Raw genomic sequence first — 18541 nt, forward strand, 5'->3', positions numbered from 1 at the left:
CAGAAGAGGGGGCGACGGAAGCCTGACAGCCTCGCCACCTCCCCTGCCCGCGCCAGCGAGACCTCTGAGGTTAGTAAGTGGCATGTTTGGAGAAATGGTTTTCCCCGCTTAAGCAGGGCCTTTTGATTCTATTCCCTCGGATGTTACCAAATTTCAAAAACCAAGCTTGTGGTCAATTTTCTTATATGAAAAGCCACATCGTCCCTAATATGTTAAGGGAAGTAAGCAAAGAGTGGGAGCATGCCGATAGTGTGCTTTCCTCTGTATTTTCCAGGGTTACACATGTGCTCATTGGTGTACAGGCTGGCAGAAGGCATAGCTGGGAAGAGGGGTTGCTTCTGAGACAGGAAGGGGGGACGGAGGGGTGGGGGCGGCATCCTCTGTCCCTGCTTTTCCTCTGGTGCTGCTCGTGCAGTTCGTCATGTTCGTGTGCCGCTTGAACAAGGAAGCGATGTAAGGAAAACCAGCAAAACCAACCAGAGCGGCCACCGTTCAGGACGCAGGTAGCGTGTGCCCTGCCGCTGGAAATAGGATAAAATCCTCGTGTCTCTGCCCGTCACCTGGGCCTGTGATCCACTGGGTCTCCAGTAGTGGCCTTGGTGACAAATGCCATGTGGTGAATGTGACAGAGGGATGCAGCAGACATGGGGCCGGGCCCTCGCCCCGGCTCTGGGATGGGACAGGGCACGTGGGCACAGGGAAGAGGTGGCCCTGCTGGGCGCAACGTGCCAGGTGGGACGAGGGGGAGTCTGACATGACACCCCCGATATAGGGACCTTCGCGGTGTCCAACACCTCTGGGCTCTCTCCAAATGGTGGTGGGGTTTCTAAGGGGCGGGGGGAGAGAACGAGGGTGGCCTGTGGTCAGAATGAGATTTCAAAGGAGGACACTGGTGGTCACTGGGCTGGCTGAGTTGGAGGACAATTCAGAGGCGGGAAGGTCAGGTGGGAGAAGCCTTCCTCCCTCATCCCTGTGAGATGTGATGGTGGCCCGACCTCAGACAAGGGGGCCAGATTCCCCAAACAGCGAATCGCCCGAACCATGGGGTGCAGTTGGGGCCTAGGCATTTCTGGTCATTTCTGGTGGCACAGGGTCCCTCGTGAGACTGAAGACGGATGTTCTTCCCCCTGCGGCAGCTTCTCCGGGGCCAGGCTGGGCAGCGGCCGTGCTGGCGGCGGGGCTCGGGTTCAGGGCGGGAAAACCCTCCTTTTGGATGCAAAAGCCCCGTTTCCTCCGGGGCAATTCAGGGGAGGTACCAGCCACGGGGGATAATGGAAGCGTCTCCTCCCAATTCGGGTCAAGTTGGACTAGATCCAAGTTGGAAAATGAGGGCCGCGGGGCCAGTCTTGTTTCCTGGCTGCAGGGAGCAGATGGTGCTGTTAGAGCTGTTTATTTAGAGGCAGGAAATGGTTAATAAAACGGTGCCCTGGCACCTAGGAGCGGCGGGCCCTGGTTCTCCTCCCTGAAGAGAAAGGTCTTTTCCTGCTGGTGGAGACCTTTGAAAATTGTAGTTTGAATTCAACTGGAAAGTGGTCGCTGACCTCCAGGGCCTGTGAGGATGAAAGGGAGACACGCTTGAGAATGAGGAGGCACTCTTAACGTTCGTGATGAGCAAATTCAGGCTTCAGGAGAGAAGATGGAATGCCCAGAGTCACCCAACAGAACACACCCTGGTGAGCATCGCCCCTGGACCAGCTCAATTAGAAGCCAAGGCAGGTCCTCAGATCACAGAGCCATCGGCATTGAGACTCAAGGCCCAATGGCCCAAGGTTAGGTCTCTCGTAGTGGCCTCCATGATGACACCAGCCCATCTGCCCAGGACAGTGGCTTCGAAAGACAAGGGGGCGGCCATACCTCCTCTTCGGTTAACCCATACGCTTTCTGGAAGTCAAAGATGCTGCTGGACTTGGGCACCACGGAGCTGACGATCTCCCGTCCTCTCAGCACAATCCTACAGAAGAGGCGGGAAGGCCGTCTTGTTAATCCACCGCTGGTTTCTGAGCTCAAACCAAGGTCCATGTTTGACATCTGAAGTTGACTGAGCAGCCTGGACCCGTCATGTGGTGCTCAAAGTCCGCCCCTGGGCTTAGCCTGTGACCCTCACGATAGTGCCCAAGATTGGGAAGGAGGCTTAGCTCCTCTGGGCCCTGTGGGCACCAGGACAGTGTCTCCCTGTGTGGACAGGTAGCCCTGGTGGTGGGAGAGAAGACGTTATATGATACATGGACACTACATAGCAGTACCGTGCATTCTAAGATTGTCATTTCCTTCGCCGTTATTTCTCACTTTCCCTGATTGGATGATGGAGAGAGGTGCCGGCGTGTCTTTAATGTGCCCTAAGCTTCCCTGTTGACCAAGAGAGAGCAGGCTGCACGCAGTAAAGAGGCAAGAGAGTTAAGTCAGAATTTGCATGGTTCGGTTTTCACTGGAATGATTTGTACAGTTATTTTCGACTTATGGCAAATGATGCTGGTTTCTTACCTTGGTTATGACATTTCCTTTAAAATTAATTTTTTTTTTAGTAAGAAACGAATGTATTTAAAGACAGATATGGAGAAAACCCAATGGGTACATGATAGTTAACTGAGTTTTGGGAACATGGACGCTAATGGATACCAAGTGGGGGGATGCAGTTGGGGTCTGTGTGGCCCTGACAGACGGACTAAAGCCTGACAAGAGGAGTCCGGCTGCTGGCTTGTGACCATCCACCGAGCGCTCCCTTCTCCGAAGGGCTGACTGGTGTCCTGTGTTGGCAAACGCCACCACCTGGTTAACTCTGAACTCCACCCACAAGTAAACCCTTCACGCGCAGTTGGAGATTTCTTAAAGCCATCCTTCCCAACCCGGAGAGTCAGAAAGGACATAGTGAAGGCTCCCCCATTTCTGACTTCTACGCGTAGGTACGGACACAGGTGGGCCGGCTGGTCCTGCTAAGCTCTTCCGAGGCTGGCCCAGCGCCTGGGAGGTGTTCAAAAGGTATTTGAACACAGAACAAAGACTCGCATTGAGTCCAAAAAAACCCCACATTTATATGCCTTTTTAAAAACCACAAAAGATACATGCTGTTAAGGAAAACATAGATTTGACGTGGGGTGGTGAACATACAATACAGTATACAGATGGTGTGCACCTGAAACCTCCATACTTTGATTAACCAGTGTCACCCCAATAAATTTAATAAAAAGGGAAGTATCACACGTCATCTGCCATCCTTTGGCATTCGTGTGTGTAACCTGGGGTCCCGGGGAACACCGTTTTAACCTGTTCCCCACCCCACCTAATCTGCTGTGACCTTCTCTCCCTGGGATTCACTGTTCTTCTGCTTCAACATTTCCCATCACCTCCCTCGTGTTTGCTGGGAGAAGAATGGGGCCACAGAAGGGACTTGATGTGCTCAAGGCCACACAACTGGCATGTCCCCTGCTGGCAGCCCCTCAAAACGGAGGGAGGTGCAGGGAGCTCAGTCTCCCGGGGCTTCCCACCTTGACTCTGCTCCCCCACCCCCCCACCCCCTGCGAGGGCTGCTTCCACCTGCCAGGGCTGGGGTGACGACTTCTGCACTGGACACACCAGCCCTGAGAGCTCCGAGAGGAACAAAGGAGGTCATGGGGTGAAAACGAAAGCCAGACCTCAAAACGAGAGAAGTGAGAACAATCGTGGACTCGCAGATGGCCATCGCATGCTTTCTCCGTGGCCGGCTAAGCCCTGGGAACGGAAGCCAGCGTGGGGCCAGGGCTCCCAGGGGATTCCCTGCCTGCGGTCTCTGCTATGGGAGGCCAGGTCATGAGCATTCACAGGCTTCAGGCATCCTCACCGCCTCCCTCCGCCTTAAGGAGCAAAGGTGAGAGCTGATGGAACATCCCCAGGGAGATCTTACACATACAAGGGCATGCAGTTATTTGAATGTGTGTGTTTTCATTTAGGGATGTGCAGCAAAAGCTTTAGAAGTGTAACTACTTCCTTGCTCTAACTGCTTTCATGTTTTAGAGTTCCACCTTAAGGAAATCATAACTATATGCATAAAGTACGTATGGAAGCAGAAATGTTTAAATAACTGACCCTGAATAGTATAACCTAATGCCCAATCCTAATGCCTAATGATAAGGGACTGGGTGAGTAAACTGTGACATGTCTTTGTGATGGAATAATTAACAGCAACGAATGCACTGAGCGCTTATATGGCAGGCTTTGTGTTATAAGATTTACATATGCTACTTCACTTAATTATCATCCTGTGTCCATGCAGGAAGTACTATTCTAATCTCCATTTGCAGGTGAGAAAACAAAGGCACAAGTCTCTTAGTCACGGACATATTAAGTGGTAGAGCGAGGGTTTGAACCCAAGCCAGTCTGAGACCGAAGCCCATGCCTGCCACTGCCGAACTACGGTGCCCAGTTCATGCAGTTTGTAGGCTGTGCGAAGCTCTAGGCGGAGAGGCCTGAAATGGGCCTCTGCTCTCCGAGCCAAATGCCTCCTCTGCCCAGAGGGGGCGCCTCTCCTAATGCACAGGAAGCACCGTCTGGGCTCTCGGGTGCGGCAGCTGGCTCCCACCTGTCATATGCACACTTGGTGCTCGTCTTGACAGTAGTGTCCTCTTGGTCCCCGATCAGCCAAACGAACTCGCGGTCGGTCCTCAGGCGGATGCTGCTCCAGGCCTTCTTGGGGACATAGCTGCAGCCGGCATTGAAGTCGCCCATGAAGATGAAATTCTGAAAGACATGATGTGGAGCATCAGTCGCCGGATTGGGCTGTGTTGCCAAACTCCATCACTCAGCACTGCCGGCAACGACTCCGTCCTCCATGCTCAGGAAATGACGGGATAAACTGTGTCTCCCAAATTCGTGTATTGAAGTCCTAAGCCCAGTATCTTAGAATGTGACCTATTTGGAGAGAGTACCTTTAAAGCGGTAATTAAGTTAAAATGAGATTATATGGGTGGACCCTAATCCAGTATGACTGGTGTCCTCATAGAAAGAGAAGATTAGAAAGGGAGAGGCCTCGGGAGGAACCAACCTGCTCACACCTTGATCTTGAGCCTCTAGCCTCCCTGACATATTGGTGTTGTTTAAGCCGCCCAGTCCTTGGTACTTGGCTATGGCGGCCCTGGCAAACGAACACAGGGTCTTCCTTAGTTCTTTTTGCTTTTTACAAGAAGAGGCCACCGTTTAAAGCCGAGTCACAGAGGGGGCTGTACGCCCAGAGGGAGGAGGGAGCTAGCTACTTCCAGAGTTAGAGGGGAGAGGTGTGGAAAGGGCACCCCGTTCCCCACAGAGGAGCCCCAGGACGTCCATCTTTGGAATCCAGACACCGTTATGTGAGGAAGCCCAATCCACATGGAGAGACCCACAGGGAGAGGGAGGAGGTCTCCAGGCAGCACCCATCTGCTATCCATGCAAGTGAGCCAGCGTGGAGGGACTCGTCCAGCCCTAACCCCGCCTTCAGAGACTGAAATCCCAGCTGATGTCTGGCCGTGCCGCCCCAGAGAGAGCAGGAGCCAGAACCACTGAGCCAGGCTGCTCCTGGGTCCCTGATCCCCATGAGATCATACATAATGAATTGTCATTCAAAACATACATATAAATGAAATTGAGTCACACTTTTGATGCGTATTTGACTGGCAGGTGTGTACAAGGGAGGGTGTTCTTTACAGGGAGGGGGTGTTGGCTGCAGCTGCTCCCTCCTGCTCTTAGTCACCACGTCTCTGTAATTCACGCAGGGCTAGGTGGGGATGAGAGAAGGCTGCTAATGGGTTCCCTCGCATCTTTTCTCTCTGGCTCAAACATATGAATGAAGCAACACCTCTTGTTTCCAAGCAGGAAAAATGAAGGTGGGTGGTGTATTTGACAGCCTGGGCACAGCTCTCTCCCTCCTACTGTCCTGAAGTTGGAAATGTATTCCTGTGGAAATCTTGTCTATGGAGGAAGTGAGAAGAACCTTAGGTCACCAACAGAAACATCCTATCTTGGGTGTGTTTTTCCGTGGAGGGCTCTTGGGACAGAATTTCAATATTCCCCAATCCTGAGGAAGTGCAGATTTCCTTGTTTGTGCTATTGTTTGGGGCTGTTGCTGACTTTGGAGTTTTCTTCAAAAACGTTTTATTTTGACCTCTGTCATGGTTTTCCCTGTGACTGATGGGCACAGTTGAGGACAGGATGTCATCCTTAACCCTAGTGACTACCAGCTTCTATTAATAAAGGCACGATTCATGGAGCACTCTCTGTGCGCCAAATCCAGCATTAAGTGCTTTATAAAGTTTCATTTCAATCTCACAAACACTCGGAGGTGGAAGGACCTTTAGCGCCTGTGGAAACAGGATAGAGGGCCTGCTCTACACCACTCCGCTGGGAGGTTCAAGGGGTGAAACCAAGAACTGAACCCCAGTCTGCCTCACGGAAGGCTTTTTCGGCACGGATTTCTCCTCTTGTTCATTTTTGGGCCAGTGATACCTCCCCAGTACCCAACACTTAACAGATGCTCAATAAATTCTTGTTGAATGAGTGAGTCTTTCTCTTGACCTGCTCTTTACAAGGAAGCAATGAAAGGCACCCCCGAGTTCTCCATGCCCCAGCTCTGGGCCACACCTGACTCGTTTGCACTTCCAGCCGTGGAGCTGAGGAGGAGGACGGGACCAACAGAGTCACATCCCGACAGGAGGAAAGGAGGGTGCAGAAGAGCCCCCTAAGCACTTCCATGGCTGCCAAGCTCTTCCGCAGACCTCACAGCCACAGGGGGTGGCGTCCCTGTTTTCCAGCTGAGGAAATCATTGAGGCCAACAAGATGGTAGATGTATTGTCCTGCTATGAGGATGGCAGCCCCCCTCCCCTCAGTCCATGAGGTCGGGGTGGAGCTGACACAGATTTGGCCGGTCAGAGCCTCTCAGCCCCCTGGTCACAGTGATGGGTGCAGGGGTGGACATGTGACCCAATCAGAGCCAATAAGACTCCCTCCCAGGGTATTTGCTGCGTTGAGGGAGAGGAAATTTGTCATTTGGTCTAGAAGCTGCTGGTGGCCGTTTTGCCGTCCCAGAGGGGAGCCAGCCTGAGCCTGGAGCCTGCCCCTCCTCCCCCCCCCAGAGGAAAGGGGGGGGGGGGAAACAAGGGTGGACAGAGACAAGCCAAGCCCTGGTTCCTCTGCCGGAGCCCTGGACCAGCTGTGCCTGAGCCACTCCTGGACATCTTAGTTACAAGAACCAAGAAACTGGCTTCTGCCAGTTTGAGATTCTGTCACTGGCACCTGGGAGACTGCCGACCTCTGTGTGTCACTGTTCTCGCCTGCAAAGTGAGGGTGGTAAGAGTAGCGACCTCGTGGGGTCACTGGGAGGATGCAATACACTCGTCCCTGTCCAGCCGCCACACAGGGCCCGGCACTAGCCGGTCCCGCCCTGAGCGTTCGCAGCCTTTGTGAGGGGAGCAGGTGTGAGCCCCAAGGCCCACGCGGGGGTGCCCAGGCAGACGGAGCAAGCAGGACATCTAGGGCTGAGGAAGAACCCACCGGGAGGCTCCGGAGGGGTGGTCTGCACAGGCTCTGAGCCCCTCACCCTCCCGGGGCGTCACTCATCCCTCCCCAATCCAGCAAACAGGGCGGGTCGTCACCTCTGCCTTCCACCGGCCTTTCACATCCTTGTAGACATCAGCCAGCTCGTCGATCTCTTTGACGGATGCCTCGGGGGTGGTGTGCAGGGGGACAATCACGAAGTCCTTGACAGCTGGGGAGCAGGAAGGAGGCGGAGGTCACGCACTTCCCCTGCCAGGTCCCAGGGCAGGGCCGAGGGAAGCGGCTGTCCTCCCAGGAGGCACGCGCCCTGCCACTGGGCCCCCACTTCCAGGGGCTCCAGCCCGCAGCTGGGAGGTGCAGGATCTGAGGATCACGAGGCGGCTGTTTTCTGGACACGAGAGCCTCTTTTCTCCCACTCGCCCTGCGCGGCTAAGAAAAAGCTGGGAGACCGTGTTCCTTGCTGGCACTGTGGGTGTTTCTACTTTCCCTTTTTTTTAAAAAACTGTATTTTCTGTTTTTAAAAAATAATAAGGCTGGCTTTTGTACTAAGAAGTTTTTTTCTAATGAAAAAAAATCAAAGCACGTCAGTTTATACACGCTTTGTAATCAGGGGGGAAAAAAAAAAGCCCAAAAATGTTATTTAAAAAATAAAGTGGATGTTTGGGAAGTGTCTAAAAACCAGCTCCCACCAGGAGGCACTGAGAGGCCCGAGGGAGGGATGCGGGCGGCCTCGGAACCTGCCTTGCCCACTTGCTCATAGCGCTGTTGTGCTCCGGACACCTCCTCGCCTAGTCCTCTGGCTTCCCCTCATTCCGTGCCTGGGCCCCGGCTCCTGCCTGGGAGCTGGGTGCTGTTGAGGGGTCACACAGTGGGGAGCCAGGACCTGGAGCCTGTCTCCAGGACACGGATCCAGCAGCCTCATCTCCCACTCTCCTCCTCACACCTCCACTGGCCCCCCATCCTCTTTGTGGCCCCGCTGTGCACCCCAAGCCCTTCCCCACCTCTGAACATGTGTGTTCACTCTGCCCTCCCTCTACAATCTGCCAGTCCCCTGTGACTGATTTCTGCAGGTCACAGCCTAATGTCACTCCCAGGGGCCTTAGCTGGTCCCCACCCCATCGAAGGTGGGCCCTCACGCTACTAGGCAATACATCTCGCTCACTTGCCTCATGCTCTGAACTTCCTTGCTTTACTTCCATGTTTGGCCACTGGAACCAGGGCTGTGAGGGCAGGCTCATCTGTCCCACTCACCCGCTTGGCTCCAGTATCTAGCACCGTGCCTGGCGTGTTGGAGGTGCTCAAAATGTTTGCTGATGGACTGACTGGCTGACTGAATGAATGAATGAATTAAAAGATATATGAACAGCTAACTCCTTCACCTTTAACCCCAGATAGAGAGGACATAAGGAGCTTTTCTCGAACAAGAGAGAAAACTAAACAGGACATGGCTGAGGTGCCATCCCAAGGAGGGAGAAAGGGGAAGAGAAGAGTGGAAGTTGGAAGCTCAATAAGACAGGTTTGTTAGCAATTCACAAAGGACTCACTGGGAGAAAATATAGTCAGCAAGGGGGGCGTGGGGGTGCTCTGAACACTGCTCTGTTCAGCTAAATGTGAATCGTGTGCGTGAGAAAGGCTTATTGTACGTGCTCTCTGAAGGGCACTTCTTGCCCTCAATAGCCCCACTTCCTTCTCTCTCCTTCCTGGGAATTCCCTCCCCATTCTCCTATGTTTGTCAGCACTCTGCCTCTGAGGTCATTGACCCAGGGCAGAACTAGTTCAGGGTGTTTATATTGGTAGGTATAAGTGTACACACTTACAGCTCTGCATGTATTTGTTTGGTTATTATCTGTCTCCCCTACTAAAATATAACTTCACGAGAGCAGGGACCTTGTCTATCTTGTCTGGCACCTGGGACAGTGCCTGGCACATATAGGTACTGAAGATATATTTGCTTCTCTGCACCTCCAAATGGCAAACCAAATTTATTCTTGACTTCACTTGAGTGTCACACAGTGGGTAAGAGCATGAGCTCCTGAGATGGTGGCTTGGGTCACAATCCTCCTGACTCATCTACTTCAATAGGTGCTGGGTGAACTTGGCTCAGTGACTCCATCTTTTTGAAGTGGAGACAATCTCCGTTCGTTTCAAGGAGTCTAGGAGCCTGGCACTAATCAGTGATCAACAATTGTTAGTGGCTAATACAAGTACTATTGTGGTTCAAGTTCAGGGTGCAATCATTTGGATTTCTGTGGAGGAGACTTCTATGCAGTTACTAGAGGGAGACCCTAGGTTGAAGAGTTCAACTTTGCTGGCCATCACTGGGATTTTTTTAAATGAAGAAATGGTTGTACTTGATTGGGACTGAGGAATTAAGGTAAATAATTCCTATCAGCCTAAATGCTCCAAAGTCAGTGGAGTTATCATTGATTCCAGAAGGTGGGGCTCCAGGCTGGGGAGGTCTTGAGTAATGGCATTCTGAGATGCCAGCCTGGTGCCATCAAACTATACTGCATCTTCTACAGTCATTACAAGTTCATATATATATATATATATATATATATATATATATATAGATTTCAGAGAGAAAGGGAGAGGCAAAGAGAGATATAAACATCAACGATGACAGAGAATCATTGATCGGTGGCCTCCTGCACGCCCCCTATTGGGGATTGAGACAACAACCCTGGCATGTGCCCTTAACCGGAATTGAACCCGGAACCCTTCAGTTTGTAGGCCGATGCTCTATCCACTGAGCCAAACCGGCTAGGGTCAGGTATTAGAAGTTCTTAATGGCCTTCTCCATCAAGCCTAAAGCCTCCCTAAAGATGCTGCATAAACTCCAGGGTCACAGCTCACACTTTAGGGCTGTTGCCCATTGCTCTGGGGAGATCATGGGCAAGAGAGGTGTGTGGGTCTCACCGGTTTGGGGTGACTGGAACCAGACCACAAAAGGTTCCCTGGAAAATACATCTGTGTCTCCATCCTGAAGGTCATGGTAGAGGTATTTTTTCTTCACGGTCACTAGCTTTTCCCTAGAGAAGAAAAAAGAAGTCCACCCAGCTGAGTCAGCTGTCTCCTTACTTCTTTCAAGAAGTAATTATGTAGGTTCCCATAGCTTCATTAGCCTCCCAAGTGGGCTCGAGAGCTGGAAAGGATCTTTACCTTGAGAACAAGGCTCAGTCAACTCTTCTCAATGGCCAGGGTCCTTTGGGAGGGAAAGAGCTGAGCAAGACTATGTATCTGGGGCACCCACAGTTAATGTTCAGACTTAAAACAAATTACTAGTAGGAAGAAGGTGAGAATATGAAGTTCTGGAGTCAGCTGTGCTGGGCAACTCAGGTTTCCATCCCTGGACCAGGACTTGATTACGAAGAAGAAAGAAATCCTGAACCCCTTGACCAGGCAAGCACTGAGTTAACCAACACATTAGGTGTTAGGAAGCTGCTCGTGTTTTCTAGTTTGAAGAGTTAATACTTTGCACCAGTCCCAATTTCGACGGCAATTACTTTTAATGATATTGAGAACTGGTTAGAGATCAAAATTTCATTTTGAAGAAAAGATATGCATTTTGATTAAATTCATAGCCATCGTTTATACATGAACCATGTTCCAGGAAGCATAGATGATACTTACTTGTAGATAAAGGCATACTGTTCTTTATATGTATTTCTTCCGAGCCGAGAGCTAATCACACAGTTGTATGTTGTGGCTCTTGAATTTCTAGAAAACAAAGATTTTACATTGAATCTTAAAAAAGAAAAACATTTCCCTATTGCAGAGATTCCCCTCTCTCCAATCTGCCTCCATATCTCCAATGGCATCATGGAGAGTCTAATAAGAAGGGCCATCATTGGCTGGAAATGTAACATCTGCCAGGATCTTTATTTCTAGTCCTTATAGGTGGATACTACTGTTACCCCATTTTTATAGTTTGTAAGCACAAAGCTGGGATTTGAACCCAGATCCTACTCCGGAATCTATTTGGCCTGTACCTGTAAGAGACCATTGAGACCATAGAAGCTTCCGGCCAGAATCAGCCCAAAACCCACTCTGGGCCATGGCTGGGGCTGCAGCTCATACTCCCCGTTGGAGCAACCTTTTCTGGTCACCTATCCACGCAGCACTCCTGAGCATTTATCATATGCAGGATTCTTAGTCACATTTTCGTTGGAAATTCTTTCCTGCTCTGAAAACCCCCAGGCATTTTCTAACAAGCCCAGAACTATAATTTCAAACCAGCTGTTGTTTATGTTCTGGGAACTGGGGATACAGCCATGAAGTCCCATTGACCCTAACCCTCACCTTCCCGAAGAAACCCGACTCTCAGTGTGTTTGCCAAACCTGCTGATCACTCCACCCTGGCAGAGCCTGACCCGATGTTACTCCCTCTGGCCGCAGAGAAATCTAGGGCATGTCTAGCCCCAGGCATGGTCTCAGGTTCAGTTGGAAGAAACCAGAAGGGACCTTTAGCGGCCAAGTTAGACCCTACAGTAACCACTAGTAGCAGTTTGGAGCATATCCTTCCAGTCTTTCTTCTATGCCCATGCAAACTCAAACATACTCTTATTCCTCTATAATGCGATATGATTAATAAACTGGGTTGCTCTACCTACAATTCTGAACTTGTTCTGTTCAATTGCAGCCATCTTTCCATGCTGGCCTGTTTAGATCTAACCTGTTCTTCAATAAACATGATTTATAATGGCTGCATAACATCCCAGTCTGTGGTCATTTCATATTTCCTACTGACACCTGATCTTTCTTTAGAATAGCACTTCTCAGCTCAGCCTCTTGTCTGTTTCTTTTATTTCTCTCTCTGTCCTGGCTCCTCATCTGTTTCCCTTATTTTGTTTTATCATATTAAAGCTAGCTGATTGAAGGTTCTTAGAACTGTGGCTAACAGAGTTGGAAGCCCAGGCCACGTTGGCCACGTGTACTGGTGGTCAGAGTGAGTGCTTGCTCTCATGCTAAGTCAGTTCCCTGGGGCTTTTCAGGTGCCCTTGCACTTGACCTTGAACCCACAGAAGGTCTGGGGCCCCATCTTTACCCATTCAGCCTCTCCATCAGTGTGGGACAGATCTTGTTGGTGCTGTCCTTGATTTCCATCAGGAGTATGATGTCACAGCGTTTGATGATCTGCAGAGAGAGAATTCCCAAGGGGTTGAGGGCACTTACTACAAATAATAAAAAACCTTTTGGGGGGTACTTACTATGTTTTAAGTATCAAATTGGGTGCATTGTTAAATTAATTAAATTCTTGCCTAAAATAAATGAAGGGCTCCCTGAGGGAGGTGCTGTTACTGTGTCCATTTTAAAGACAAGGAGCCTGAGGCTCCAGAGGTGAGGAAAGCATCGAGAGTCACCCAGCCAGTGGCCAAGGCAGAATGTGAACCTAGGCAATCCAGTCCACACCCGACCTCCCACCTCTCGGCTTTGCTTGAATAATGACTATAATAATAATCAATATTTATTAAACCCTTAGTAAATGAAAAGTACCAGGCTGGATACTGAGGTATAACCACAATGATAATAACTATAAGACCTGACATTATTGTGAGCCTACGCTGAGCCTCACCAACTCTATGAATGACTTTCCCTCACTGACGTGCAGGAGGGAACCAGCTCAGAGGCCTGAGTGACGAGCTGAAAGGCACAGCCAGCAGAGGTGGTGCAGCCAGGATTTGAACTCCGGTCGGTGTGACTGTAAAGGTCACCATGTCAACCTGTTAAAACACAGCCCTGCCCTGAAAGACAGATGGTCCAGTGAGAGAGACAAATGGAAACAACTAGCTACCATGCGAGGGACATGACATTTGGACTAAACAAGTCCCAGCTGTAGGAATGTTGAGGAATAATTAATTCCTTCTGCCCAGACACCAAGGAAAGCTCCAAGGAGGAGAGGGCATTTGAAGGGCCTGAAAGGTGAGAAGGAGCTTAGAGGTAAAGAATGCAGGAGAAGTTCCTTTCCCACATGATTTCTCCATATTATCTACTTACAAAAGTGGCAGCAAAATGACTAGCCCATGGGTTCAAAGTATGGACTCTGAGTCAGATGGCCTTGGGTTCATGTCTTTTTTAAAAATATATATATTTTTATTGATTTCAGAGAGGAAGAGAGAGGGAGAGAGACTCATCCACCGGCTGCCTCATGCATTCCCCACACTGGGATCCAGCCCACAACCCGGGCATGTGCTCAGACCAGAAATCAAACCGTGACCTCTTGGTTCATAAGTCAATGATCGACCACTGAGCCACACTGGCTGTGCCTTGGATTCATGTCTTGACTCTATCACTCACCAGCTGTGTGACCTTGAACAAGCCACGTAAGCTCCCTGAATGCCAGCCTCTTTATCTGGGAACTGGGATGATCCCCCCTCATAGGGATTCAGTGACATAGTGGATATAAAATTCTGTCCAGGCCACGGCACAGAACAGATGCTCAGCAAACAATGGCAATATTTATCATACAGTTTTCATCTTTTTTTTTTTCCAACCTAGTATTACATAGTGTTTCCCCCACAGTCATCATTCAGTTTTCAAATTCATTCATGACACATTTTTTTCTGCCCCAACTTCAGGCCAGAAAAATATATTCCAGACAAGGAAAAATATATTTCCCCTGGCTCCATTTCCTTAGGAGGAGTACCTGAGGAGGAGGGTCCCCGGGAGGCCTTCCCAGCCCCCACACCCAGTGAGACTCCCCTGACTGTTCCCAGAAGGGACAGTGCATGGCTAGTGGTGAGGGAATCCCAGCCGGCGGTGCCCTGAGTGAGCCTGGGAAGAGGGGAAGGGGCAGCCTGGAGAACTCTAGAAAAACCTGGGGCAGACGGCAGCCTGTGAAAGCCTCTTTCATGCCCCTAAACGGGGAGCAGCCAGCAGGGCGGGGAAGAGCCCGGACAGGGTCAGTCAGGCCTCCGTTCTGCTCCATGACCTTGGGCAACACTCTTCACCTCTCTGAACTCCAGTTGCTCATCTGTAAAAGGGGTCTACTAATCAGAGGGTTTGTCAGGCTGAGCTTGGATGCATATTAAGGGCCCAGGACAGTCAGCACTCCTAAATTAAGTGATCGGGTGCTGTAAGCTCTGTGGGCAGAGTTCCCAGGCATTGGTTATATTATCCACTGTCTCACTCCCAGTGTCTCAGAGCGTCTGGCCCACGGCCTACCTTCAATGAGCATTTGTTGGATGAACAAGCTCGACTCTTTAAGGACACAAACGGACGAAGTCACAGGCAGAGGGAGCCTTTCCCGGGCAGGATTTGGCATCTGGAGAATTGCCCGTGGTTCCGGCCAACAAACCCAAGAAGGAGAAGGCAGGCCTCCCTCACTCCCCAACCTCCCCAACAAAGGCCATAACAACTACAGCCTGATGAAGCTGGGCTCATCTCTGACGTGATAAATCCAGTATGGAAGAGTGGAAAAGGCATTTCCACTTACGTGGTTGGATTTGAACCTGGTTCTTCTCCTTACTAGCTACGGAAGCCTGAATAAATCACTTCACCATTTTGAGTCTCAGTAATAAAGTGAGGACAATGCCACCTACGTCACAGTATTAAATAAGATATAAAGTTCCTGGCTTATAGAAGGTGCTCAGACAAGGGCCCCTGTATGTACTACTATCCCAGGAGCCTGGGATCTGAGTCTCACGGTAAGTGCTCTGGGTGGCTCTGTTTTCCGATGGCCTCTGTTTCCAGGGAGGCTTTGCAATAATGGAGAAGGTCAGGGGCCTTGACAAAGACTTCAGACATGCGTGGTGTCTGGTGTGATGGGCTGTCCATCAGTCAGCCCTCTAGGACACAGTGGCTTAAGGGAGATGCTGACTGTAGGCCCCCCTCCATGGAATCACCAAAGAACAAAATGTCAGCCTCTTAAGGCTGTGGTGACATTTCCCAGGTGGAATAAGTGAGGAGGGTGACAGGAATTCAGTAGGTACCCACTCTCCATGGGCCCCTCCCCACGAGGAAGTGGGGAAATCGTTTCCTCACGTGTCAGAGTTTCCAGTTGAGCCAGGGAGTCGCGGTTCTCATAGGCTTGGCATGGCTGTCCTGGCTAAAAACCGACATCCCCAAGGCCTTGGGTACCATCCAAAGGGCAAGGATGAGCAGGTCTGAAAGGACCATCTGAGCTAGAACAGAGTGTGCCAGTCCTCACTGTAATCCACTGTGCCTAATGACAGAGTGGCAGCTCATGTTTGGGATCACCTGCCCTGTTGCCTTCCTCACCTTGACTTTGCTCAGCCACATTGCGCTCCAGGTTGTGTAAGGCCCATGTTCCTGAAAGGCCATGGAGGCTCAGGGAGCAGAACCTAGGTGGGATGTGAACCTAGGCTCCTGGCATTCCCACTACAGCACGGTGCCCCCGGAGTTTTCTAAAGTAATAACACCCAGTCAGAGTCCTGGGAAAGTTTTCAGCAACCATCCCTCCCTCACTTCCCCTCTCTCTGAAAAGCAATGGGAAAAAATATCCTCAGCCCTAGCCAGATTGGCTCAATGGATAGAGTGTCGGCCTGTGGACTCAAGGGTCCCAGGTTCAATTCCTGGTCAGGGCACATCCCTGGGTTGCGAGCTCAATCAATGATTCTCTCTCATGTAGGAGGCAGCCAATCAATGATTCTCTCTCATGTAGGAGGCAGCCAATCAATGATTCTCTCTCATGTAGGAGGCAGCCAATCAATGATTCTCTCTCATCGTTGATGTTTCTCTCTCCCTCTCTCTCTCTCTCTCTCTCTCTCTCTCTCCCTCTCCCTCCCTCTTCCTCCCCCCCCCTTTCCCTTCCTCTCTGAAATTATATATATATATATATATATATATATATATATATATATATATATATATATATTCATTCTCAGGTGAGGATTAACCAAAAAATAATTAACCTGTAGGGTAAAAAGAGTCAACTGACTCCAGAGAAGTGTGGGCAGAGTTCCCAGGCATTGATTATATTATCCAAGGAAAGTCTTATTTAAGTGGAGAAAAAGATTAGAATTGGGAGTGGGGAAAAGGTTGATGGGGTGGGGGCAGGGAAAGAGGAGGAAAGGAAGAAGGGGAGAGGAGAGAAAAAAAGAAGAAAGAGAGAAAGTAAAACAAAGGAAAAAAGGAAGGAAGAAAGGAAGGTAGAAAGCAAGTAAAAATCTGTGCTGCAGGGATGGTTAAAAGACCAGGCTGGCTGGCACCCCAGCTCCCCACCCGTCCACAGCTGTACGATATTACTTCACCTTTCATTGTTCATCATCTCTACACGGGGGATAAGTATCCTCCTTCCTAAGGGTTATTAAATGAAATCTTGTGTCAGGGACCAGCCTGACAGGTTGAACCCGGCTGAGGCAGGGAGGTGGGAATTGAGAAAAGAAAGAAAGACAGGACCGTGGGGCCGGGAGGTCTACGAGTCTTCGAGAGATTGTAGCAACTTTTATTGACTACTAATGCCTTTTATACACAAATATTGAATAGGAGATCAACAAAGAGGAATGTACTCTCTATTCTTCTTAATCTCTAAGATAAAGCAGGAGGCCAAGTTCTCGGTAAATATTTACAGACTTTTGATAAACTATGAAAGGTCTCTCTCTATTCTGCTCATCTGCTGACAATAGGAATGTGCCATCAAAACAAGTTAGATCGAAACAAGACAGGGGACACTGCATCAGCTTACACCTGGTCTCCAACAATCTGTACTTAGAGTGCTGACACGCATTCGATAAATGGTGATAAGAATTATAGTAGTAGCCCACCCTTACCTGAGCTTACTGGGAGCCAAGTATTGCTTTAGGAGCTTTATATTTATCAGCTAATGTGCTCTTCAAAACAGTCCCACATGGCCCTGACTGGATAGCTCAGTTGGTTAGAGCATTATCCTGATATGTCAAGGTTGTGGGTTTAATCCCAGATCAGGGCACATACAAAAATCATCCAATGAATGCATAAATGAGTGAAACAACAAATCGATGTTTCTCTCTCTCTCTCTCTCTCTCTCATCAATAAATAATTAAAACAACAACAACAGTCCTATAGGGAGGTGATAATGACACAGAGAAGTGAAGTGACTATTTTAATTACTGCTGTTGTTATTGTTATAAAATTTCAAGCCAGCTGCTACCTTCGCCCAAGGAACTAACTTCAAGTCTGAGTCTCTTCAAGTCTGAAAGCAGTGGACAGGGTCCAGCGATCCTTCCCACAGAGAGGGGCTCACCTTCACAATGACATCCATGACCTTCTGGTTTTCCCTCTTGCTTTCCCCAAAGGACCTGATGTTGAAGGAGCAGATCTTGAGGGCAAGGGCGCCGTTGATGGCGAGGAGGAGAAGCAGGGCAGCCAGCGGCTGAGACATCCTGGCGCTGCTCCTGGGCTCTGGGCTGGGTCGAGGACTGCAGTGTCCCGAGGACAGCGGTGAGTGGAGTCCCAGCCACCTCCTCACACTCAGCAGACTTATAAAGCCTGCAGACAACAGGAATTACTGGATTCCTGGCTGCTACTTTCACTTCTCTGAGGAACTGAAGATCATGGGTTTTATTCCCTAAGGAAACGAAGGAAATGAGCTAATCTTTTAGGATCCCCTGTTTCTGTCACTCTGGCGAGGAAATTGGCCTGCCTCATTGAGGCACCATCCCCTGCAGTCACTTGTATCTTCACCGGAGACAATTCTGCCATCGGGGAGCCAGCTGTGGCACCTGGTTCTCTCTCCTGTGGTCGCAAGAAGGCCTTGTGCCTTTTCCTGAGAACTGATAAACTTAGAAGTGGTGCGCCCCCGAGGGCATCTGGGGTGATGGAGCCTTCTGTGGGGGACAGTGAGGCAGGGGCAGGGGGAAATTCTGCTGTTTTCCGCCATCACCCGGGATTTGGCAGCCAGCTGTCCCTTGACACACCCAGGCTCTGATTCTGCAGCCACTCTGATGGGCGTAATTAAGGTCAAGTCGAGTTTGAATGAGATAATTTTTAAAGGCCGTTTTCCTGTGTATACTTGAACACACCAAATGCCAGCAGTGTGCTGCCAGAGCGAGCGGTCCGTGGCCTGCTAGCATGGGTCAGAGAAATGTCCTTGGGCTTTAAGGATGA

At 50.1% G+C, this 18541-nt stretch overlaps 1 protein-coding gene across 3 annotated transcripts; it reads right to left on the bottom strand.

The window, feature by feature from the left end:
• Nucleotides 1-1374: 1374 nt before the first annotated feature.
• On the bottom strand, nt 1375-17916 carry DNASE1L3 (deoxyribonuclease 1 like 3). Of its 3 annotated transcripts, XM_008146300.3 has the most exons (8): nt 17679-17910; nt 12543-12631; nt 11129-11215; nt 10415-10527; nt 7594-7706; nt 4553-4710; nt 1855-1951; nt 1375-1550 (listed from the first exon to the last, which is right to left on the bottom strand). In XM_008146300.3, exons 1-8 carry the CDS (start codon nt 17814-17816, stop codon nt 1434-1436), a joined length of 912 nt encoding a protein of 303 aa, XP_008144522.2. In that variant the 5' UTR covers nt 17817-17910; the 3' UTR covers nt 1375-1433. The 3 variants fall into 3 exon arrangements, with proteins under 3 accessions (XP_008144522.2, XP_054585835.1, XP_054585836.1); XM_054729860.1 differs by lacking the exon at nt 1855-1951 and having other exon boundaries at nt 17679-17912; XM_054729861.1 differs by lacking the exons at nt 1375-1550; nt 1855-1951; nt 4553-4710 and adding an exon at nt 5632-5913 and having other exon boundaries at nt 17679-17916.
• Nucleotides 17917-18541: the final 625 nt, after the last annotated feature.

This window comes from Eptesicus fuscus, chromosome 18 (assembly GCF_027574615.1).
Source record: "Eptesicus fuscus isolate TK198812 chromosome 18, DD_ASM_mEF_20220401, whole genome shotgun sequence".
Lineage (NCBI taxonomy): Eukaryota > Metazoa > Chordata > Mammalia > Chiroptera > Vespertilionidae > Eptesicus > Eptesicus fuscus.

Bases quoted from the DNA above. Each gene is read 5' to 3' on its own strand.
- DNASE1L3 (XM_008146300.3), bottom strand. From the start codon at position 17,816: ATGTCTCAGCCGCTGGCTGCCCTGCTTCTCCTCCTCGCCATCAACGGC. The intron at 4,711-7,593 runs GTGACGACCCGC...CATGTCTTTCAG, and splicing joins AAGGCCGGTGGAAGGCAGAG to AATTTCATCTTCATGGGCGA. The intron at 1,551-1,854 runs GTATGGCCGCCC...TCATCCTCACAG, and splicing joins ATGGGTTAACCGAAGAGGAG to GCCCTGGAGGTCAGCGACCA.